Below are 25,808 nucleotides of genomic sequence, written 5' to 3' on the forward strand. Positions count from 1 at the left end.
ATTGCGTTTATGTGATGTTCATTTGTTCTGTCTATCGCAGCTGAGAAGTTAAAGGAATCCGAGGAACATTCAAACAGAGATCTTCATTCTAGGATTTGATAAAATCGTAATTTCTTCGTGAAATCCAAAAAAATCTGTAACACATAACACATAACTACAGATTCTCGATTTTGTAAAGTCTGAAAAAACTGTAGAAATACAAATTAGTATGTAGTTATGGCTACTCTGACCTGGCGTGCATTTAGAATCCCTCCGTTCGCGCTCTGCAAGCACGTGCATACCACCAATTATTCCCCGTTATACCACCAACTATTCCTCACTCTAAGGCGTCGTGCACAAATTACGTAACGCTAAAAATGCGATTTTTGGTCCCCCTCCCTCCTATGTAACAATAAGTAACGCAAGACAAACCCCTCTCCCCTCATGTTACGTAACGCAAAATCATAGTCGTTTGAAAAATTTTCATAATATTTCAGATTTTATGAAATAATGAAAATAACAACGTAGAAAATCTGTCCTGGCCGGAATCAAAGTTTATTCGAATTAAATTTGACAAGTTTATAGAATTTCTAACAAACAGAGAAAGAAAATCAATGCTTACATCTGTTGAGATTGGTACTTTCAAAACATCTAGTGTTTTGCTGAGAGGAACAGGAGCTGGTATAAATTGATGTTGATTTATACAAAAATAACAGTTTGTTTTTAGAAGTTCGAGACTGAATCGAGCATCGAGATTTGTCACTGCTCAACAAAAGGGTCGCTTTCCCATGAATTTAAAAAATACGTTCTCAAATTTAAAGAATAGGGGTAAATAGTCCTAATCCGACCGATGGTGTTGAACCGATCTCCTCTTGGATCTTGGAAATGGCGCCACCTACCGAACTTCTAGCTGTGTCAAATGAAAGGTTTCATAAAACTGAGGATTTTAACGTATGATGACCATTTCCTTGCACCCTTTATTCCAGCGTTTTGGTGACAATCCGTGTTTTCAAAACTTAAAAAAGGGAAAGATAGATTTTTAACCAATACTGAGAATGAGTCAAATGTTCTTTCAGACGATGAAACATTTCAATACTAAACTATTTTGATTGCTTATGGTCTGCTCTTCAAGAAAAGTTATATAGATTGAATATACCTGATGCTTGAAGTAAACGGCATACCGTTAATTGAAAATAGCTGTGGTGGTCCTGAACCAGCCCTCTGTGTTTGCTTCATAGTTATTTAACACGTTCCCTCATGTGTTTAACATCAATCGAACGCATTTGCAATTTAAGGGGTTTGATCAGGGCCATCTCCCCCTATATATTTGACTAAATTTGAAATTCAAGCACGTATTATTTTGGATGCTGTCTGTCGTTCTACTGATGGGTCCTGTTTCAGATCAACTCAACTCAAATCATTCGGCTAAATATCCTACAAATTCCACTTCCTCAATTATGGAGTTTTCGGGCTTAATATATTAGGCTTTGACGGGATATCCATCGATTGCTAGGTTGTTCCACAGATCATCTAACGATTTCGCTGCATACTCAAAATGTTTCGCTTCCAGTTTCGGATTGCTTTGAGTTTTTCATCCAAGTGAGATCCATAATTATCATGCGAAACTATTAATCCTACTAACTTCTAGAAATAATAGCCTTCCGACGCTCAACTCGGTTGAAAGCCATGCGTTCTGGACCATTTGTAAAAAAAGAATATTGCATCAAGATACAATTGATTAAAATGATGAAAATATATATCTATGACCTATCGTCTGGTCCTCCATCCACTATATCGAATAATTTCGAATTCAGGGAGCTCGTCACCTTTTTTTTTTAAATCGAGTCCATGAATTTGAAGAACAGTGCCTTCCTGAACAAACTGCAACGTACGTTGGATCACTGTATTCAACTGATTCAGAATGAACAAAGTGCCCTAGCTTCTTTCTGCACCTGTGATAACCGATGGAACAACCTTATGTGTAGCAGCCAAGAAAAATAATGATCTGGAAGATTAACGCGATATTCGAGATGCATTAATCGGTGCCTGCCTATTGACCGCGGTTTAGCCCATTACAACACGTGCTTTATCATCTTGACTCAGGAAACACACCACATTGGGCCCCAGAATCGAAGGTATCTGCTCAAGACGCTGAATTTATTTAGGAATATAAATTGAATTTTATTACGTAGCGAGCACGCTTACCCCCCCCCCCCCCTCCCTCCTATGTCACATTAAGTAACAAAACCTCGACTCCCCCTCCCCCCCTACATGCGTTACGTAATTTGTGCACGACGCCTAACTTGATATGATATTTGTCAGCAAAATCTACAACCTAATGAAAAGTTTTCCAAAGTATCTCCAAGCAGTCATCAATGCTAGAGAAATTCATCCTCATGATCCTCGAATGACATGGAATGAGTAATCGGTTTACCCAAAAGTTGATGCTTTGATTGTGCTGGTCTATGCTTTCTAGAGAAGACGACCATCTTTGTTTTCTGTTTGAAAAACCCAATCCCTTGGTCAGGGATTTTCGGATTTGTTTTTATGGCGGAGCACTTTCTGATGCTTGCATGACAACATTTCCGATCTCTCCAAAAGATGGAAGGCATACTCTAAAACATGAGTGGCACTTATTGGACCCCAACACCACCCACAGGTATCTGTCATCACGGTCCAAGCGTATAAAATTAAAATCAAGGTGAGAGTGATAATTTCGCGAAGAAAGTCAAGATTCTGATAGACCAAGCAGTCATCAATGCTAGAGAAAAATTGTGATGTGTTCAATGTCATGAATTGTAATTTTGAACGTATTCAATTTAGGAATAAGACTACAAGAATTTCACTTCAAAACCGTGATATCTCCTACGTCTCTATTTATATTAGACATCGAGAGACTAAGAACTGTATCGCAACATTTATAATGATTCTACTCAAAAATTGGTGAACTTGTTGTAGTGTGCATGCAAGCAAAAGTTCGTTTACATGTCAACAAAATTTGTGCATTCGATTCATTTTGTTTAAGATGTTCGTTTTCGCTATGACGACTAGAATTGATCTTGAGACAAGAAAGAAAATTCTGCACCCTTGGTGTACTACTTTCAACCAAATCGCAAAACGGTTTGAAGTGCACCACGCAAGTGTGAAAAATACCATCCACAAGTATGACAACCAGTTCTCCTTGAATGATATGCCTAGATCCGGTAGAAAACCTGGTTCCAGTCAACCCATGTTGAATCGTACAGTAGTAATTTACATCAAACGACACCGATCGATATCAACGCGTGATTTGGCCAAAAAGTTTAAAACCAGCATTGGAATGATTCAAATAATCAAGGCTAGGAACTCCTTTTTTTATTAAATTCCTCAGTAACCTAAGTTCTAAGGAGCCGAATTATTAATTATATTTTTATAACTATACATAAACAGTTTATTAAATCTAAGGTTAGTAAGGTAGAAAACCGATTACTCGCGGTCTACTCGAATTTAGAAGGGTGACATTTGTTTTTCAGGAAAAGGATGAGATATAAGGGTAGTAACAATGTTGATAATCACACTTAGTTCTTAAATCTATTCGTATATCTATAGTGTATTTACATTTCAACTTAATCTACTGTTTATAGGGAACCTATTGCTCGCAGTGGAAGAAAAGGAGTGTATAAGCATATAGGGACAATCACACACGAAGATCGGTAGCTTTAAGGAAAACATATATTTGGGACATGTAATCAAGGTCAAACCGAGCCAACACATCTCTCACCGGCACATTGGGCTGTTTTCCTCGGGCACGAAGGGATTTTTCTAAATTCGATCTGGCGACAAGATACAGCTCGCACGACCAAACAACGTACCGTTTTGTCTCATATTCCGAACACTTCATTTTTAAATGTAAACTTACTGAACTTTTATGTTATAAATAATTGAATAATGAAAACACAGACATTCTTTGAGGTATAGGCTTCATTTTGACATCATTTACAGGTATCGATACAGCCCATAATTTATAATATTAAACATTTGAAAAAAAGTGACCCAATGATAGAATGTTTGCGTTAGCAAACTGCGTAAAAAAAAGCATCGTTAATTTTTCAGTTTTTGTAGTTGTTTCAACTAATTTGTTTGTTATTTTCATGTTGAGTGCTAGAGAATGTATGAATCTACAAAAAATGGGTGAAAAAAGTGATATTTTATGCACAAATCTTCATTAAAATTAATATTGAAGTAGTGTTCGGAATATGAATCAAGTTTCTACGCATGATTCAATTTGCAAACACTTCATTTTTCAATGTGAATTTAATGAACTTTAATGCTATAAATAATTTAATATTCAAAACCCACACATTCTTTGGGTTATAGACTTCATTTTAACAGCATTTACAGGTATCGATACCGATATAGCACCCATGGTCCCGAAACCATGTAAACCATAAGAATCAAATACAATCAACAATTACAAAAGCATATATTTTTGATATATTGATCATATGAATCGGTCCAGTAGTTTAAAAGTTATGATTTTTCAAAAAAATTACATTTTTGCTGTTCGGAATATGAGTCAGTGACAAAAATAGTGTTCGGAATTTGAGACAAAAATGATTAAACATATTTTTAGTTTTTCACCATGAATGTATTGTATTTGTAATGTATTTGTAAATCAATATTATTGTAGCCAGATTAAAAAGAAGGCTCTATTGTATCCAAAAATCAAATTAATTTCGCGAAAGAGTACCATTTTGAGTAATGAGACACTGTTCAATGGCCAAGTGTTCGGAATATGAGACAAAACGGCACTCGATGTCGTGGTAAACTTGGCCACAAACACAAAGATTGTTGTCGGCAAGATTAATACGAAAGAGTAGCGCGTCTAACGAACATTGATTGGACATGAGTCGGGAGAAGATGCGAATAAAGTCCCGAATCAAAGGAACTCCTTGAAGACATACAAAAAGCGGAAGGTACCTAATAAAACCGCAGAACAACAATCTCGAGCCAAAATTTAGAGATAAGGTTCTAATATAACAAAATAAAATTTCTTCACAGAAGGTACAATCAAAGCTCAAAGGGCCTGGCCGGGTAAGGGAGCAAAAATCACTAGCTGTATGGCAAATATTGTAAAGGATATTAAATAAGAAATTTTGGTGGTTTATTTGAACCCCTATGTGGTTTGACGTAGGATCTATAGTGAAAAACGTACTTTTTCGTTTGTTTCACGCCATCCTCAATAGATCCGAGATAAAAATTTGAAAAAAATACTGAATGTACATCTTACCACGGTGTATCAAGAAAAATTATCAAAAATTTTAGTACTAAAAAAAATATAAAAATTCTGAAAAAACAATTTTTGGGATTTAGAGATTCAGTACTACTCTAATTCATATTTAAATGTGCTCTTGCGGCATTTCTAGATTGATAAATATCTTCAAACTGCTTTTTTTTCAAATATCTAATAATAAAAATAAAATTTAAAAAAAATACACAGTACAAAATTTTTTTATAAAATATAAATTATAAAAATTTCTGGCATTTCGAAATTTTGAAAAAAAATATAACTAAAATAAATATAATTTTTTTTTAATGAAAATTAGCTGTTTTTCAAACAAAAATCGCTATTTGAAAAATCATAAAAAATTTACATATCAAAAAACGGCTACGTAACTATTTCGATAATTCATTTTCACATGGTGAAAAAAAAAATTCAGCCGCATCGGTCCCCTGGATTCTAAGATAAACATACCACCAGCTGAACAAAACATTATTTCAAGAAAAACGCATGTAAAGATTCGTACAGTAAGGGCCTCCGCACACTGCAGACTTTTTTTCAGCCGATAGTTTGGTCGGATTGGTTTGCTAGTGCGCACACTAGCCAACTGTCGGTCGAATATTCTCGAAAGACTGTATTTAATTTGTGTTTGACAACGGAGAAGAGAAAGGCGAAGGAAAATCAAAAATCCAGAGACATTGGGTGCATCCCACTCTGAGTGATTCGCACGGTGCGTATGTCGGATGCCAAAATTGAGAGAAAATTGAGAGCGAATTGAACTATACACAATCGTCGTGTATGCGTAGGTCGATGATAGCCAGTACTGATTAAACGGAAGGCCGATAGCTGGCCGACAGAATAGTTTAAATGCAATCGGGCAGCCTATCAAACTTTTTTATCGGCCCAAACTGAATCGGTGTAGTGTGCGCATATGCATATCGTTCCATACTGATTAAGTCGTCCGACCTTTCTATCGGCCGACAAAAGTCTGCAGTGTGCGGGAATTCTATGGCTTTTAAATAACGAGACTGCGCGCCTGGAGAACGCCCTAGAGGGGAGGGGGGGGGGAAACGAATAGTGCGTTCGGTAGCTTGAAGTGTCTGCTATAAACGTACGAAAACACGTTTTTGTCACTATAGTAGTTTGCGAGCAGCAGTGGTTTGAATGGAACGTGGTTTGTAGTACGCGTCGGAAATCATGTGTGACGAAAAACACGAACAACAACGCACCTGCCCATAACACGCCGTCGGTGAAGCAATTTTTAGCCGACAAGGGCATTCCAGTGCTCGAACATGCCCCGTACTCGCCAAATCTAGCCCCATGCGACATTTTTTTCTATTCCCCAAGATCAAACCCGCGTTGAAAGGTACCCGATTTCGATCTGTAGAATAGGCGAAGGAAAAAGCGACGCGGCTTTTGAACGCCATCACAAAAGAAGAGTTTGACCACTGCTTCGAACAATGAAAAAAAAACGTATGGAAAGGTGTGTGCGGAGCCAAAGGGAGTTTAATTAAGGGGAGCATATCGTTGTACCGCAATTTTTAAAATATAACCCTTTTTCGCAAATTTTTTTGCTGTAACGTTTCAACAAGGTTAAATATCGAAAAATTCTTTCGGCACAACATTACGACATGGCCCTCCGGATATAATGCCGAATGGACAACATCATATCAAAAATCGCAGAGCAAAAAAATCAACTTGTTCTTGATAGCGCTGTAGAGCTATTCCAAATGAAATCGACAAATGACAAAACATGAGTATTTTTGATTCGAATGAAAGTGTGTATTCCGTTTGGGTTAGAGGAAATATGAGTTTTCCACAGCAATTGGGAATTTTTTGACTCAAGCGTAACTTTTGAAAAGGGCGTATCGATTTGAGTAAGAGAAATCTTTGATAATTTATATCTCAAAAACTATGAGTCGTACCGAAATAGTGTCTTTGAAAGAGTTATAGAGTATTGATGGTTGAATATGAAAAAAATATACACTGAGAAAAAAAATTAGTACTCTTTTTTTATTTACAAAATAAAAATTAATTTTGCAATATCCAAAATACATATTTTTTTTATTTTTTTTTTATTTTTTCATACAAAATAGAAGTCATGCAGAAAATTTAAAAAATTGGCCCAAGATGGTAAAACTATTTCTAACGAACTTTGTGGAACTTCGAATTTTTAGGAATTTACGAAACTTCGAATTTTTGTATGTTAACAATCATTTTTAGCCACGAATTATGAATCCCGATGTGATTTAAAACAAAAAAGGTTATTATCAATCTCCTTCTAAATGTAGCCATTATCGAAATATTTAAAAAAATATTTCTAATTTATTGTCTTTTTTCTAGTAAATAATCCCTTTTAATATGTTTGTCGTGTTATACCGTCATGTTCATGAAATTTTATGAATTTGCTTATAATTTCCAACAACTTTTCCAAACACATCATCATGGTTCATTTTTTGACTCAAGCGTAACTTTTGAAAAGGGCGTATCGATTTGAGTAAGAGAAATCTTTGATAATTTATATCTCAAAAAATATGAGTCGTACCGAAATAGTGTCTTAGAAAGAGTTATAGACAATTGTTGGCTTTATTTGAAAAAATATACACTGAGAAGAAAAATTAGTACTCTTTTTTTTTATTTACAAAATAAAATTTTAACTTGCGATATCAAAAAATATGTATTTTTTTATATTTATTTCAATTTTTTCATATAAAATAGAAGTCATGTAGAAAATTTAAAAAATGGGCCCAAGATGGTAAAACTATTTTTGATTTTGTGGAACCTCGAATTTTTAGAAATTTTCGAAATTTCGAATTTTTGTATGTTAGCAATCATTTTTAGCCACAAATTATGAATTCTGATGTGATTTAAAACAAAAAAGGTTATTATCAATCTCTTTTTAAATGCAACCATTCTCGAGATATTGAAAAAATATTTCTAATTTATAATCTTTTCTATACTAAATAATCTCTTTTAATGTTTGTCGTGTTATACCGTCATGTTCATGAAATTTTATGAATTTTCTTATAATTTCCAACAATTTTTTTGATTGATTGGAGTTTGTATTAAGATAAAAAAGATTTTTTAGTTTCGCTACGTTTTGTATTAACCCACATGTCTTCGAATGTTTCGTAACGTAACTCCTAAACATATGTCTTTACCATAACGATGTATTCGAAAAAGTTGTTGGAAATTAGAAGCAAATTCATAAAATTTCATGAACATGACGGTATAACACGACAAACATATTAAAAGAGATTATTTAGTATAAAAAAGATTATAAATTATTATAAATAAATTACAAACTCATTAAAAGGGATTATTTACTATAAAAAAACTTCAATTTTGTATGAAAAAAAATTAAAGAAAAAATAAAAAAATCTGTATTTTGGATATTGCAAATTGAATTTTTATTTTGTGAATAAAAAAAGAGTACTAATTTTTTTTCTCAGTGTATATTTTTTTCATATTCAACCATCAATACTCTATAACTCTTTCTAAGACACTATTTCGGTACGACTCATAGTTTTTGAGATATAAATTATCAAAGATTTCTCTTACTAAAATCGATACGCCCTTTTCAAAAGTTACGCTTGAGTCAAAAAATTCCCAATTGCTGTGAAAAACTCATATTTCCTCCAACCCAAACGGAATACACACTTTCATTGGAATCAAAAATACAAGTTTTTAAAATCTGCATTTTTTGGACGATTTCATTTGGAATTGCTGTGTAAATAAACTCAATGATAGATCGCATTCAAAACTAATATTACGACCACCGACAGTAGTACACACTTAAAAAAAAGAAAAATGTTCAGCGGGAAGATTTAAAATTTTCGATATATATTCGACAGAATGTAGGGTAGATAGGGGCAATATGGTCCCCCTAAGAACGAAACGTCTTAAATTATGTATGAACATTTATAAATTATGCTACATGTTAAAACTTCACGATTTGAAACCTTTTTGATCGATGTACATTGTATGAAAAAGAAAAGATTTTAGAAAAAAGAATTAGAAAAGATTCATGATGAAAATTTACACTTTTAAAAATTCCATTTCCGTCGATCGAGAGGCAAAATGGGCCACCATGCGGGGCAATATGACCATGTTGGTTGATTCAATCATTTAAGCATGTTTTCGCTGGGAAATAACGTAACAAGTTCATATAACGAAAGTTTATTCTATTCATGTATGTTTCATTGGATTTCATTCAGTTTGTATGTACTAAAAGTAACAATGTGATCAAAGTGATTGGACTACAATTTTACGTTACTCAAAGCAGGAACAGAGAATATTTGTGCAGTTATGTACCCACGAGTGGCATCGATAGCATTGATTCCATCCATCGCCGTTCGTAGAGGAACTGAATTGTGCCCCACAGTAGCAACATAGAGTGCCCTATGGAAGATTCTATGATCGTTATTCCGTGTTCAGCACTCAGCGCTCAGCTGAAGTTATAGCGCTTTTCTGCCTTTTTTTTCCCGCATTGTTAGAATTTTGGAATTTCTGGTCTGTACTTGTTGAATGAAGATAATAATTTTTAGTCTAATTCGTTCTCCTATTGATAAAAAATAGTTACTAGAATCACTGATGTCTCATCCACGTTGAATTGCCTTACTGGTGGAATGTCGTATTTCTGCTGTACGTCCTCCAGTAAATCGTAGAATTTCCCGACTGCAACGCAATTGAATCCTTGTGCCCTGATGGCGGAGATTGCTTTTGGTGTCCAAAGTGAGAGTTGTGGGTGGCGCTCTCCAAAACCAGCCAACTAATCCATTCCGGCTAATTACTTTTGGCTATTGAAAGGGTGAAAAATGCCATCTTTCGGCCAAATCGGTTGCCGTGTTCAAGCTGGTCTGTGACCACTTTTTACGTTCGGATGTTCTGGTATAATTCCGCACCATGTTTCCACATCTAGTTATTTCCAACTATGTTTACAAATTTGACAGCAGTATTTACAGGTTATGTTGAAGAAATACCTGGTCATAATGCCCCAAGCAGCTATGCCCATTCCGCCCCGTACGTTTACGCACAATAAAAATGAACTGTTCTTTTACATGAAACAGCAAAGCAGCGCAATAAATCAGTGGAAATGTTTAGAAATAATACCAGAACGAATTGATATAAAGAACAGAGTAATAAATTTCAGTATGAAGCGTACAGAGCTTATTTCGTTGACTGCTTTTTAATATGGTTTTCGTGATTATCAGTTAGTGTGAGATTTCCTTCAATATCTTTATAAAACAGATGAATTTAAATACGGTTTTCACACAGATACTTAAGTAGAGTATTTCTAACACAATTGTTTGAAAATAAGTGTCATTGGTTCAATAACAAGCCCAAACGAAGGGTGGCCCATTTCGCCCCGCCTTGTCATATTGCCCCTATCTACCCTATATACTTTCCTTACCTAGTTGACACCACTAGAATTTGCCTTTTTAAATCCTGTTTACCTTGAAACGCATCATGTGTCGTTTACGGGATCGAACAGAAACATGAAGCAGCGATCTTTGTGCTTGTTCGTTCATCAGACACTATTATTGAAAAAAGTTTGGCGCACAAAACGTAAACATGTTCACTTTCGTCGATCGTCGTGGAACTCATTTTCCGATCGACAGCCCTCCCGTATTTCGAATTCGATCTTCCAAGTTATATCATTACGCTTTTCACTGCCAGCAGATCAAGTTCAGCTTTTTACCAGCTTCATATTACATTGTAAGCCTTGCTAGGTTCCCTTTCGCAACATGATGGATTTTTTCATTGCAAGTTCCCACAAAAACGCAACACTTCCGGCCCCAAAGTTTGAGCGCTTTGGATTCAATGATTTGCCGATGGAGGTAAGCATTTTCACTAGCTATATTGCGTGGTTAATGTGTTGAATTTCGTAATCTCCCAGCTGCTGCTGAAGATAATGAAACTGGTCACAATGAGTGATCGCATCGCTGCCGGGGAGACTTGTCGCCGTTGGTTCGAGGCAGCCCACTACTACACACCGTTCAACGAGAAGCTGCTCTTTCGATTTTCCAACGTCAACTTCTCCGATTGCGAACCGCCCATTCGAAACTTTCTGGACGGGTTTCGAATTTTTCCCCGGATAGAAATTACTTCGGTTACCTTCTACGGTAACAGCGATTTCTGGCCGGATTTTGGAGAGTTCATCCTGGAGCTAACGATTAAGAATTGCCTGATCAGGGATACGGAGCTGTCGTGGGTGTTGCAACATGTGCCCAATGTTCGCAAGTTGAAAATCGAATCGTGCGATGAATTGTTTCGAACGTGGCATTTCGATAAGAGGTTTCGCTGTTGCGAATCGAACTTCGTACTCGAACATCTGCAGGACGTATCACTTGCGAACAATGATTTCATAGACGAGATGCACTTCAATTGGATCATGACGATATCGCCAAATGTGGCCCATCTCGATATATCCAACTGCTTCAAGATGGTTACAGCTCAGCGACGAGTTGCTATGGTAGACCACATCATGCGATTCATCAATAAGAAACGCTTCCAGCTGCTAACCCTGAAGTTCAACGGAACCCTATCCATCGATGACATCTGTCTTAGCACACTGGCGATTTTGGAAGGGTTGTGTTTGGAGAGTGTAAGTCTAACGTTTTGTGACAAAATTCCGCCAGCAATTATCGATTTGCTCCGAAGACAGCCTGAATTGAAAATTACGCAAGCACTTCAGTTTAAAGTGAACAAAACCAAGAAAACAATCCGCACTCCCGGGTTTATCAGTTTTCTTACCAGCCAACCGGAGCTGGTTCACCTCGATCTGTCCGGGTCGCTGGGAGTAACCGACGAAGTGATGGAATTGATCACAAGTTGCCTGCCTAATCTCAAAACGCTCAAACTGCGACGCTGCATTCTTATCACGGACGAAGGCATTATGGACATTGTCAAACTGGAGCATCTAGAGGTTCTAGATCTTTCCAACTGCGAACGAATCTCGGATCGAGCGATGTTTAATGGAGTCATTGGTCGGAAGATGAAGAAATTGAAAGAACTATACTTGTGTGATTTGCCAAGCCTCAGTGACTACTCGTTGATCCAGGTGACCCTCAATTTCGAACTGATTCAGATACTCGATCTCAGCAGTACTCCAAACGCTGCCACCGATGCCACTTTGCAGTATATCAATTTCTATCTGATCCATCTGAGGCAGCTGATTCTGTTCTGCTGCTCTAAAGTGACCGATGCAGGACTGACTGGGCTCGATTTGCCATACAATCCGTTGGAGATTTGGGATATTTCGGAGTCGTTTTCAATCGACCGACTGTTTAAACTACGCACACTTAATCTAACCGGATGTTACAGAATAACAGATGTATCGCTGCAGAAAGCTCTCAGTCTGAGCGAACTCAAGGAACTGCATCTAGCGCGATGTTCACTGGTAATAAATGTATCTCCCACGTTGAAAATTGTACTGTACAACATACTCATTCACAGATAACCGAGCTGGGTGTAGCAGAACTGGTCAAACGCAGCAAATCCATCGAATATCTGGATCTAAGTGAATGTCCGAACATCAACGACAAATGTATTGAACTCATCACTGCCAACCTGAAACGTCTCAAGACCCTTAAGGTGATGAAATGTCCCCTCCTCACCGACGACAGTCTTTATTCGCTTAGTAGAAATTGTCAATATTTAAAGGTATTTGCTCTTATGTTTGTGTTTTTGTCCAGTGAGTGTGCGGGCTAGAGGTTAAGTGATAACCGTTTGAAGTTTCATTGCAGCACATTTCAATGAGCGGATGCTTCAAGATGACCCGGTTCGAGGACCGATTAAGTAGCATAGCCAGCCTTAGAACGATCGACAATAAAGAGATCGCGTAGATAGAATCGTCACACCCACGCTACCGCGCGGAAATAAAATCTAAAATTAAAACTGTGTTTCATTTTGCAGTCAAAACAATCGGTTGGGACGCACGACGCCGTCGTCTTGATGACATACCATTGCACGAACGAATAGCGTTCGATCATGAAAGACTGCTTCACGATCACGATCATTCACGATCATGCTTTGTTGATAAACAAAGGCAGGTCACTGACCCAAGGGATGCGTCCTAATCCTGGCGCAGGCGCAAAGCATCTAAGTCCGAAAACATGACTTTGAGCAAGACAATTTTACACTTTCAAGTCAGCGATTGACGAACCATCTAACGGATGCAATCCGATGTGTTCCCATCAGGATAATGAATTATTTTTAGCGCCATTGTTGATTTGAATTCTGTCATCCGACTCAGTCAGTCACAAATTTTGCGCAATAGTGAAAATTCTGAAAAAAAATCTCATCAAAATGGAAATGATGCTCGAAAGTTACTTTAATTTGCACTACTATGGCTACGGAATGGATGCATTTTATGAATCTGAATCATCGGAAGAAGAGGAACCCGAGGAAGAGATTGACGATCGCGAGTTTCCGTTCGACGATGAAGTTTTCCAAATTAATGTTAAGGCCCCGAGGATCAAAATTGGATGGGAGAATCTGCCAATGGAGGTTAGAGCAACGCGGAATGAAGTTGCATGCGACACTAATTTTTTTTTTGCGTTTGTAGATTCTAATTCACATCTTCAGCTTCATCAGACCAAGCGATCGTAACTCCGTCCTGCTTACCTGCCGTCGGTGGTTCGAAGCGTTGCGACATCCAATTTTCCTGAACGAGACATGTTTTCACTTCGAACGAATCGAAGTGTGTGACACCAAGTCTCCGATCAAGATTTTTCTGGACAGCTTTCGTCACTTCACCAACATCAAGCTAACCAAGGTCCAGTTCAGTGGCGAAACTGCGTTTTGGGATTATTTTGGAAGGCACATTCGTGAGATTACGTTCAGCAATTGCGCACTAACCCAACCGAAGTTGTCGAACATCTTGAGCTGCTTGCCAAATTTAGAACGATTAAATTTAGTCAACTGCGACGAACTTTTCAAAAGTTGGCATCCTGGCGACTGGATGAACATCTCGCCGATATGCAAAAGGCTCATCCATCTGGGGTTGCGTGAGAACAACGCCTTCGACGAGGATCACCTCAGCTATCTGGTCGCAATGGCGCCCAAGATTTCATCCCTGGAAATTTCCAAATGTTTGAAGGAAAGGGAGGCCGCTAGGCGAGTGCAGATATTAGCCCACGTCTTACGCATTCTCAATCTTCACAAGCATCAGATGAAATCTGTCAACTTCAGCTACACCATGTTTGATGATCTTTTCCTCAAACAGTTCGCCGAAATTGAAAACATGTCCCTCAGCGACATTAGTTTATCGTTCTTTGGGCGAGCACCGATTAAGGATCCGGGAATAATCGACGTTCTCAGGAAGCAGACTAATCTTGTCCACTTGGATCTGACGTCATTCCTGAACCTCACGGATTTTGCACTGATAGCGATTGCGGAGTCTATGCCCTTGTTGAAATCACTGAAGCTAAACGGGTGCTGGTTGCTGACCGATTTTGGCATATCGGAAATTCGAAAGCTACGGAAACTAACGGTGCTGGATCTGTCCGATTGTGATCGTGTTACCGACGAGGGATTCTTGAAAGTGATATCGAACAAGCAGGGAAACAATTTAAAGGAGCTGTACCTGAGTATGCTGCCGAGCATAACGGAGAAGGTGATCTTGAACATTTGCCTCACGCTGGGCAATATGACTGTACTGGATCTGTGTGGCTCGGATTGCATGAACGATACTTCGATACAGTACGTGTTCTGCTATCTACGGTTCATTCGTATACTACGACTGAACGGTTGTGTTAAGGTAATTCGACTTTTTCTCTTTGGAAAAACAATCCACAACTTATCACACAAATCGTTCCATTATGCCTTTCTCATAGAAATCTTCGTCTATACGTCTCATGATTTTTCAACAACGAATCATACGCCATAGACATGAGCAGGTAGTAATCAGTTGGGGTCAGGTCCGGATTTTAAGTTAGTTATATAGCAGTGGTTTTCAACCTTTTTTGCTCCATTCCCCCCTTTACGAAAATTAATCCCAGTGCTTCCCCTCTATCAGTGTTTTGAAAGAAAGTCTGTAGCATATCAGTAAAATAATAACACCTCATGTCATCTGTTACGGTGTTTTGTTTCCATCAGTAGCATTGTAACGGTAACGGTATTGAATTAAAGAGACTTTAAACTCTGAGAGTTCATTCGTCTCTAGCATTGTAAGAAATCCAGATTCACATAAATACTACACACAAGATAACAACACTCGTAACGCTTAATTCGCATATCAGGATAAAAATCGATAATTTGTATATCGATGAGTCAGAAAATTGAACCGAAACTTTCGTCACTGTCAGTCGGAAGGGACTTCAAACCATGTCCAAATATTGTTCTTTGATATGATGAAACAACTAACTGTGGATAATGGAAATCCGATGTGCCACACGATTTTATTTTAGTCTCACCATTGCCCTAGATTAATGAAGGAAGGGGTGTGATAACTACTAACTGCTACTTGCCTAATAACTTTCGAGCTTTTAGTACATTAACCAGGTAACTTAAAAAGTTTTTTTTTCCTTTTTTATTTTCTAATTTTTAGTACATTATCTCTATCATCAGTATACTTCTCTGCAATAAAACCATTCAAACCTTTTTTTACTTTTATTTCTTACCTAATTTTCTTCGGAATATTTTGATCGTGTACTGTATTCTATTAGTCAAATCATTTCATTCGACACCAATATTGAGAGGATTACAAAAAAATACATACACCTTTTTGAATTTATGTTGTTCATAATGTAGTGTGTTCTCCAAGTCAAGCCATTCAGTCATTTTTTACCGGCGGCCAAATGATATTTTTCAAGATAGTAGAATACACAGTATTATAATGACAGCAGAGATAGAGGTTTGTTCCAAATTTCAGATCAATAAATCAAAAGGAAAGGGGTAAATTTTTATTAATGTTAGACAACCCTACAGACATTCAAACATACATACAAATAGGTCAAGTTAAATGAAACCGTTTGAAAAATATTGGCTGTTTTGTTACAGCGGTCGTCTTGGATTTGAATTTTCCTACATAGCTGTGATCTACTGGTCAAGCCCCTTTACTTGATACCCATTTTGATGGAGTTTGTTTTGAGAAAATATTTAATCTGCCATTTTGTGGTGGCAGCCGTCTTGGATTTGCATTCCTCATGTATAACTGTGTTCTACTAGTCAAGTCCTTTTAGTTGATACCCATATTGATGGGGTTTTGAGAAAATATGTAATCAACCATGTTGTGGTGGCGGCCATTTTGGATTTGCATTTTTCATAAATAACTGTGTTCTACTAGTCAAGCCCTTTCATTTGATACCCATATTGATTGGGTTTTGGAAAAAAAATGTATATCGCCATTTTGTACGGGCCGCCATCTTGGATTTTTAAAATTAAGAAATACGCAGTTATCAGAGATAAAGGTGTGTTCCAAATTTCAGTCGGTCAACAGGAAGGGGTTCAAATTTCTATTAATGTGGTACAGCGCTACAGACAAACATGTTAAAAGCATACAAACCTACAAACCTACAAGCATACAAATTACAGGCCAAGTTAAATAAAACCGTTTAAAAACAAATTTGGCTTGACCACAGTTTTGAGTCGGCTCATCACGCTTCATCCACGACTTGGCGTTGTCAAAAGAGGTTCGTACTTCATCACCATCTGCTTTATGAATGGTCCATTTGTTACGATTTGCAGATAGAAAGTCGAACCACTAGTATTGTTTTCTTTATTAAACCCGATGTATGAGTACCATGCAAATTTCATTTCAGCTTCTTTTGGATACTTGCGCAAGCTCCTGGACAATCAACACAGTGGTCATGCAAGTCGCATTCGACGATTTCCGTTATTTTATCGACGTTTTCGACAATTGGCCAACGTTTGACACTTTTGCACTTTTTACATCAAAATTTTCGGAACAGAATCGAAGCAACCTTAATTGTGCGTGATTGGAACGATAAGGCCATGTTCTCACTGCAGCGGGGCGTCAACGTGGCGTGAGCGGGCGGTGATTCGTTATAAGCAGTTTGCCTTTCAAAAAGTGTGCCTTCTGAAGCGCCCACCTTAGCTAGCGAGTCCGCTTTCTCATTCCCCGGAATCGAGCAATGAGAGGGAACCCATGCTAAGGTAATCTTGAATAATTTTTCGACCAAAACACTCAATAGATGTCTTATTCTTGTTAGGAAATAAGATGAGCGTTTATCAACTTTCATTGAGCGGATTGCCTCTATTGAGCTAAGACTGTCTGAAAAAATAAAATAATGGTCGATGGGCAGTGTTTCAATGATCCCTAGAGCATAGTATATCGCACCCATTTCAGCGACATACACGGAACAAGGATCTTTGAGTTTGAAAGAGGCACTGGAATTTTCATTGAAGATGCCGAAGCCAGTGGACCCGTTTATGAATGAACCGTCAGTAAAGAACATTTTATCAGATCTAACTTTACCCCCATATTCTGCCGAAAATATCGGCGGAATAGAATCTGAGCGTAGATGATCTGGGATTCCATGGATTTTTTGTCGCATGGACAGATCAAAAATGACAGAGGAATTGCAAAAGTATGGGAAGCAAACTTGGTTGGAGATGCCTGGTGAAGGGTGCACTTCATGGGTAAGGTACTCATGGTATAAGGACATAAAACTTGACTGAGGAGTCAGTTAGAGTAGATTTTCGAAGTTATCAATCACCAATGGATTCATGATCTTGCAACGGATGAGAAATCTGTAGGATAATTCTGTGAACCGAAGAGTAAGCGGAGGTACTCCTGCCAAGACTTCGAGACTCATCGTATGTGTCGAATGCAAACACCCCATGGCTATACGCAAGCAACGATATTGTATTCTCTCCAGCTTGAGAATATGAATCCTGGCAGCTGATCGGAAGCAAAAACTGCCATATTCTAACACTGATAATATCGTTGTTTTGTACAACTGAATGAGGTCTCCTGGATGGGCGCGCCACCATGTTCCGGTTATTGTTTGGAAAAAATTGATTCCTTGCTGGCATTTCTGTTTCAAATACGCAATGTGTATTCCCCAAGTACATTTAGAATCAAAATATACTCCAAGGTATTTGAAAAACATCGAGTGCCTGATCGGTTTGCCGGATAGGTGAAGCTGGAATTGGGCGGGTTCGTGCTTCCTAGAAAAAACGACCTTTAAACTTTAAACTTTACAGAAGATCAACACTATTCCGGTGGCCTTTTTCGCAATTGACATATACTCGGTTCAGATTAGCTTAGCCAAATCACAGGCACAATTTCAGAAAATTATTTTCTTGGTGAGCCGACGATAGCCTAGCTTGATCCCCCACACAATTGTGTATCTCAAAACATTAATGCACTGGCGTCAGTTTGATGCAATGATTGGAATGCTAGAGACATCAGCGAGTGAGTAATTTTGTCGCGTCCACAGCTCAATCTGAAACGAAGAAATGTGATGGCGCAAAACAAGGAAGAACAAGCGATGTTCATTTCTTCGTATATAGAACGATACTGAAAGCTTGCCTTCTTCTTCTTCTTTGTTGAATTAAAGAGACTTTTCAGTTCATTCGGCTCTAGTCTTCAAAAAGACCCTTGGGAAACTTTCCTACTCCTTCATCTCCATTGCCTTGAGAAAGGTACTCGATCCCTCGCCGTCCAGCTCGCCCAGCAGGCGGTACCCTCACGAAGAATGAAAGCTTGCCTTCGCTTCGCTACTTTATTTTTGAGAGGCTTTAAACTTTTCAGTTCATTCGCCTCGAAAGCTTGCCTCAGCGAGATCTACTGTTTATACTCTAGGCAAAAATTCCCCTTCCTTCTTCTTCTTTTCCTTTGTTCACGGAGACTATACCTTACGATTTCCCCTTCGTTGCTCGTTATTGACGGTACGGGTAGAAAAGCTCACAAATGTATCACGAATCCCATCAAAAACACGCTCAAACGACAAGGACTACACATAGTGTACAAAAGTGGAAATACATTTATTGGGTTTATCGTGTATTGTGTAAGTTCATCAATTATATATTCGCCGCAGTTCTTTTTTCCGCCTATTCACGACTGGTTTGACGCAGAGCTGCAATTTGTCACAGTCACTGCATATATTTGGGCTACTATGACGACCATTGCAACATTACCACCAAACGACGTGCAACAAAATATAAACCGACAAAACAAATTCCTCACTCTTTGATGCTAGATAGTTTGTCAGATTGTTTTGACCATCAAAGAATGTTGCAAGTCAGCGCACTTTGATCGCCAAGACAAGAAATACCATGTCACCTGATATAATGGAGGTTTACACGTTTACCAGGATGCATTTGTTCACGTTGCTACCTGAATACCATTCTTATATAAAATGCTAAAACTTCCAGGAGGACAAATGATATAACTGAGTCTAAACGGACTTTCAAATGCGTGATTTTCGAAATTTTAACGAAAAGAGAAATTTCTTCATTATTTCAGCATGTGGAGATTGTTCAAGTTTTGGTCAATTATATATTCCGTTGCCTAAATGGTTTGCAATCGCTCACACGTTATCGCGTGTTCACCATAGTATTTACTTCAGTAAATACAAGAAGCAACAACCGGAATGAAAACCGAAGCTTTGCTCGATGAAAATAAAATGCAATCTGCGACAATCATCAATTCATTATGGACAATTTTACCGCCTACTTGATCGGTCAAAGCGTATTGACAAAACTCAGTAACAGGCAAATTGTTGCATCGTACTCTGTCAGTCACCATTCGACCGAGAATTTTGTCAGTAGGAAGTGACTAACGTGCCTCGTCAGTTGTCAGTGACATTGATGAAAAAATGCAGCTCTGGTTTGACGACCCTTCTCCTTCATCGAATTCAGAAGAGGCGTGTCATCGACGTCAAAGTCGCCATTTTTGAATTTTGCAAACTATTTCCGTGCTTCTCCATAAACGTCGGAAATGTCCCGGGCTGCTTCGGCAGCTTTTTGGCCTCGATGAAAAGCAACGAAGAGCAGGTGACGAAAATGCTGATTTTTGCCTCCTGGGTATTCCATTTCTTATCCTCAAAACTAATAAAAAATCAATGACTCAAAAATACAATTGACATAGTTTTTTAGAGCAAAAAGAGTACTACCCAATGAATACTTACGCTTTGCTAAACAACAAACAAATCGTTGTAAAATAAAAGAAATATAAAAATAGTATGCCAGAGAAATGATTTGAAAATGTTCCTTCAACTGCAAAGCAGCTTTTATACAACACCATTGAAATGAGCATTTGCAAGCGTTCGACTACATGGTATTACATTTTGAAGTAGTCTAACGGAGAAAATGGTTCGCTGGAGGATCATCAATGTAAAGGTCATGAATTTGGATCTCGCCCATTTCATTGATTTTTTTCAAGAGGTCATCAAAAGCTGAACGAGTTTTGTCTAATAGTTGTAAAAGACTCAAACAAACGTCTGTCAAGGTACTTAAGGTAATATATTAATTCGGTTTCCGTAATATTTTCTTTCGTATTCAATGAATTGTTAGCTCATTGAACATTATTAGTTATTAGTATCCTCCGTGACAAGGCTGCAAACTTGGGTAAAGTTTTGGGGGAAAGCATTTCAGTTTCAGCCACTGGATGCCAGTCAGACGTTGCTTGAGCCGCAGTTCAATAGCTGAATAACTCGAGGACTATTTAAGCTAATGGAATCAAACTTGGCATATTAAGGTTTTATGGATCGATAAAGTTTCTATGGGGGTTCGACATATGTATGGCAGCCTCTAAGGGGAGGCTGCCATACAAATGAAACACAAATTTATGCATAAATCGAGAACTAATAAAGCAAATGGAGCCAAATTTAAGATGTGAGGGTTTATGAGGTACGAGAAATGTTTCTATGATGGTATGACACCCTTCCTTTCTCTGGAATGAAGAGGGGGTTCCATAAAAATAGAACACATATTCCAACCAAACATGACAATTGAAAAATTTCGGAAAACTCTGAAGGAAAATGGGAAAATTCAAAAAATGCAATTTGCCTATGTTCTACTATTACATAACGACAAGCGTTGTTAGTCAATTTGATGTTTGCGGTAACGAAATTGATCTTCGTTCGAAAGTGGAAATGGATTTGAATGTGATAAAACGCACTCCTATATCGTCTTCTACCTATATAAATAGAAATGGTTCGCCGAATGTGTTGATAAGAGCGAAACTCGAGAAAGGAATTGTCCGATTTAGGGCTGTCTTCATTCTATCATATTTTCTATATCAAACATTTATTCCATGGAACGGAGAAACTTGTTATTTGTAATTTTATAGTGAAAAATAATTTTAAAGGGTAGATTAAAAGATTAATCAATGAACAGTTCTACGATTGGACCCATGAACGTGCGCTTAGTAAGAAAATGTGGATGTGATAACGAAAAATAAATTTTGGGCATTCCTGCACAACACTTGGAGTCATTTATCCGACATGTTCCGAAAAGCTACAACGTTTATCAAGCCTTCTAAAACCACAAATCGCCCTCCCACACTAGATCACAGACGCAGGTCTTACCGGGGTAGAACTACAACGTGCCGCGATCGAAATATGGGACACGCAACAGACGTTCTCGATCGATATGCTGCAAGGACTGCAGGAACTCCAAATATCCGGCTGCTCTAAAGTAACTGATTTCGCGCTTAAACATTCGTTCAAACTTGTGGAGCTGAGAGAGATCAACGTTTCACATTGCACTGAAGTGAGTTGCAATACTTTTTTTTCTCTTGGACCCTCGCTTATTCATGATTTCGCTTTTTCAGATCACAGAGGAGGGCATTGAAGCCCTTGTTCACAACTGTCCATCCCTGGAAGTGATGGATCTAAGCGATTGTTACAACCTGAACGATCGCTGCATTGGGTTGATCAGTAAACATTTGTTTCGTATCAGAGATTTAAAATTGGTTCGATTGTCTCTTCTCACAATTGAAAGTATTAACTCGATTCTGAGCAACTGCAACCATCTGAAGAGCATTAATTTGCGTGGATGTAGCAGACTGCCGAGAGACACTATCAGCATGCTGGCGAAGTTGAAATCTCTACGAAATTTACCGAAGTATTAGCTTATCTATTGCTGTAAAAGTACTCTGTGCCTTGTCCCGTGGTTACGTCGTTTGTGTTGAGTGTCATGAACGTCTAGATACCTGTTTCAATACTAACTGCCACGTTTTTCTTCAATTTCAGAACTTTGGATGGTAATTAATTTGGGTTAGTGTGTGCTCAAATAAGTAGTTATTGTATGATAGAAATAAATTGGAAAATAAAAAAAAAATTGGACAGTCATCTGTGCCGAAAGCAAACATAGTCCTTCATTTATGTATTCATGTATTAAGCTACTCACGAAACATCGAACTCTTCACAGCTCAACCTGCTTGTCACTGGACACAACCGGCTGCTGCACGATAGCATGCTTGAGGATGTCTTTTTTCTGCTCGAAGTAATCTCGGAACCATAGTATGTGTTCCTTCTTTTCCTGTGCGGTAATATGGTAATTTCTGGAGAGGCCAACACAAACCAGCTCCATGAAATGTCGAATGGGACCGCGCTTAGGACACCATGGTTCGAGATGCTCTTCCAAAAAGATGTGTTCGGTAAAGGACACATCAGCCTCCCTTTCCAGCCCTTGTTCGTTATCGATAGGGAACTTCCACAATTTACCTTGCTCCGTCCAGAGAGCCATCTTCTGGAAATAGTTGGCGGGTGGATGTGTTACAGCCAAACGCAGCTCACGGTCCTGAAGCTTTTTCCACGTTTTCAAAATATCTGGGCTTTCTCTGGCGACGGATGGATCGGTAAAAATGTTGAGTGGTTCCTCCTCGAATAGCTTCACACTCGCTCCGGTGGGTTGTAACACAGTCAGACGATTCCTTTCTTTCTTTTCGTAAAACTTTTGAGGCTCGGCTACAAATATACAAGTTCGTATAGAGACAATATATTTTATCAAAAATGCATTTTACCTTGGTCTCTTCTTCCTTTACTTTCAATTGATTTCCGAACCAGCTTGCTTCGGGTCAACTGTATCCCTTTTGTCCTATCGCCTCCTTCCTTTTCAACTTGCATTCCGGTGATTACATTTTTCAAGTTTCCTGCAGGGACTGCTTCCTTCGAATCTGAGCCCCCTAAAAGTTTCTTCAACAATTCTGCCTCGGTTTTATTTGCATCTCCGCCCAAAGAACTGGCAACATTACGAGTTGCCTGGAGCAAATCCTTCGGTTTCTCGTCATCCGAATCAGAATCGGAGCCGGAATCTTTCGCTTGCTGCTTCTTTTTGGCTTTTTCTCTTTCCTGCTTTGGTGGCTGGGCGATATTGACTTTCTTAACCAGTTGCGCCAACTCTCCCTGATTGTCTGTGTTCATCATCGTTAGCAATTCGTTGAGACGCTTCAAAGCGGCCGTAGATTTTTCACTTGACTTTTTCTGATCAGTCTGCTCCGGTTGAGCTTGCTTCTTTCCGCTATCATCATTTTGTTGACCAGAATCCGAACTGAAGTCGCAACAGTTGATGACCAACCGGGCGTTCAAATTCTTATGTAACCTTAACAAATATCATTGGCCAATTAACGATATCGTACGGTAAAAGAATCCCTGTTATGATACTTACAGCCCAAAGCGGTAAAGTGAAATTCTAAACATTTTGAAACACTAATTGAAGGCAAATTAAGTATGTAATTTGCGATTTCTCTAAACGAAACACCACAATCTGCTAAGCTCACTCCAATCTCGTGGTGTTGTTTACATGTTTACGATATTTGATTCTGAAATGATGACTGTTTATCAGCAACGCTTCGTCGTTTCTGAAGGGTTGGCAATCATCACATGGATCGTTTATTAATTTTGGCCACGAACCCAGATGGAAAATGAAAGGTGGGAAGATTTTTATATCTGTGACGTCACACATTTTGTTTATAGATGTTACTTTTCTTATAATAGTCCACTACATAGGAAAAGTGTTGTTATTAATAGTAAAAATATGCAGATTAAATGAACGAACCAGCTTTTTTTTCTAAAATCAATGCTAGCGTTCAAAATCATAAGGGCCCAACTGATACTTTAGCAGAAACTTAAATTTCAGTATATTAGAGGTGTTCTAGCTTAACGTTGCTGAGCCAGTTGAAAACAAATTAAATTTAAAAAATAAAATAAAATAAAATAAGTGTTCTAAACTTGATTCAATTCAATGTTTCTTCTTGTTACGTCGACCAAAAATGTAAAAGAACAAAGTCTGAGTCACGGAATATGTTGTTCCTTTGACGGGGAAACATTTGACAGTGTATGGGAAAAAAGGTTTCATTTCTTTTTCTTGTAAAATGCACATGAAAAATAAATTTAATTTACTTTAATTGTGTCTTACTTTTGAACGAATGGAGTGCTCAGCACCCTAATTGTGAAAAAAGTAATTACAATTGCTGACAAGGTATAAACGTCCATGAAGTTGCTCTAAAATCCAAACATAGTAGACATTGCAACGTTATTCGTTGACACTTTCAGCTTTGTATCATTTGAGTAACTGACTGGTATGCCTAGTATGTGAACTTCCTATCTTCTTGGCTACTAATACAATCAAAGTTTAACAGAACTAAAATCTGTGAATCTTCTATTCCTTCTATACCTTCTATTCTTCATCTCGGCCACGAACAGCGTACATTGCGACGTCTATTTGCAAGAATAAAACAAAAAGCTCAATGCCGTCAATGCGAATTTGTGTTCTGTGTTTTTGCATTCGATGCATTCTAAAGGGCGAAAATGTACATTTCAAAATAAAAATTATAAATTAAAATCGACTTTTGTGTATCGCATATGCATCCTGATTCTAGCATTCGATCGAATCAGAATTGCCTTATAGATCGCAATTTCGCACTCTGAAATCCATTCAAATCAAATCCAGTCGTGCTGTGCAAATCAGAAAACCTTGCTATGCAATTCACCCCTATTCTGGTACACGATCGGCGATTGGATCTTACTTTAAATTCTACCCGTTCACCTCAAATTCAAACAGGCGGTGAAATTCGAATTTCAAACTTTCATAGCAGCAGTCAGACAACTGTGAAACCAAAACAAAAACAAAAGTCTCTACCGTAAGGACAAAATGCTAATTTTCTCTTTTTGTGTTCCTTCGAAACAGTAACGACTATTCCAATGACTGATTCGCTCGTAATTCGGACTCATTGGCATTCGAAGTTGAACCAGATATTCCTTGGGTGTGAAAATGGAACTATCCACGGATTGTGCGATGAGAAGCGAAGTATGAGAGGAGCCAAAGTTTCCGCGGTTCGTACCTATCGTCGGAAAAAGGATGCGGAAGTGATCGGAGCTGCCCAAGTCATTACTCTTTACGCGTTGTCGATATTACGTCAGGAGTAGTCTCGCACTCATCGAAAGAAGCTGGAGAAAGATCGTTTGGATCCTATAAAATACAAACAACCACATTTGCCTATTACCATTGGATAAGGAGAGTGTGTTGCCAACTCCGGAGGCACCTTGTCGTCGTGTGTTATTAGGAATCTTGGTCTGAGCAAAAGAGGGGAAGATACTGGCGAGACAATTATCAAATATGCTAAGGAGGCAGAAGGAAATCCTTATTGGAT

General features: G+C 38.2%; 3 protein-coding genes across 5 annotated transcripts; 2 read left to right on the forward strand and 1 right to left on the reverse strand.

Moving 5' to 3' along the window:
• The first annotated feature begins 10,918 nt into the window (after nucleotides 1–10,918).
• Nucleotides 10,919–13,117, forward strand: LOC129769962 (dynein regulatory complex subunit 6-like). 2 transcript variants are annotated; one of them, XM_055772506.1, is made up of 4 exons: nucleotides 10,919–11,079; nucleotides 11,139–12,641; nucleotides 12,698–12,904; nucleotides 12,988–13,117. In XM_055772506.1, exons 1-4 carry the CDS (start codon nucleotides 10,987–10,989, stop codon nucleotides 13,084–13,086), a joined length of 1,902 nt encoding a protein of 633 aa, XP_055628481.1. In that variant the 5' UTR covers nucleotides 10,919–10,986; the 3' UTR covers nucleotides 13,087–13,117. The 2 variants fall into 2 exon arrangements, with proteins under 2 accessions (XP_055628481.1, XP_055628482.1); XM_055772507.1 differs by having other exon boundaries at nucleotides 12,977–13,112.
• A 375-nt stretch (nucleotides 13,118–13,492) lies between these two features.
• LOC129771549 (F-box/LRR-repeat protein fbxl-1-like) lies at nucleotides 13,493–22,512 on the forward strand. 2 transcript variants are annotated; one of them, XR_008742400.1, is made up of 5 exons: nucleotides 13,493–13,750; nucleotides 13,809–15,002; nucleotides 21,722–21,925; nucleotides 21,987–22,341; nucleotides 22,408–22,498. XR_008742400.1 is itself a non-coding variant. In XM_055775300.1 (4 exons), the coding sequence occupies exons 1-4, from the start codon at nucleotides 13,550–13,552 to the stop codon at nucleotides 22,284–22,286; spliced, it is 1,899 nt and encodes a 632-aa protein (XP_055631275.1). In that variant the 5' UTR covers nucleotides 13,493–13,549; the 3' UTR covers nucleotides 22,287–22,512. The 2 variants fall into 2 exon arrangements, 1 of the variants encoding a protein (XP_055631275.1); XM_055775300.1 differs by having other exon boundaries at nucleotides 21,987–22,512.
• A 19-nt stretch (nucleotides 22,513–22,531) lies between these two features.
• On the reverse strand, nucleotides 22,532–23,981 carry LOC129771553 (28S ribosomal protein S31, mitochondrial). The gene is made up of 3 exons (XM_055775302.1): nucleotides 23,825–23,981; nucleotides 23,181–23,758; nucleotides 22,532–23,124 (listed from the first exon to the last, which is right to left on the reverse strand). The coding sequence occupies exons 1-3, from the start codon at nucleotides 23,854–23,856 to the stop codon at nucleotides 22,580–22,582; spliced, it is 1,155 nt and encodes a 384-aa protein (XP_055631277.1). The 5' UTR covers nucleotides 23,857–23,981; the 3' UTR covers nucleotides 22,532–22,579.
• Nucleotides 23,982–25,808: the final 1,827 nt, after the last annotated feature.

The sequence above is a fragment of the Toxorhynchites rutilus genome, chromosome 2 (genome assembly GCF_029784135.1).
Source record: "Toxorhynchites rutilus septentrionalis strain SRP chromosome 2, ASM2978413v1, whole genome shotgun sequence".
NCBI classification, from domain to species: domain Eukaryota; kingdom Metazoa; phylum Arthropoda; class Insecta; order Diptera; family Culicidae; genus Toxorhynchites; species Toxorhynchites rutilus.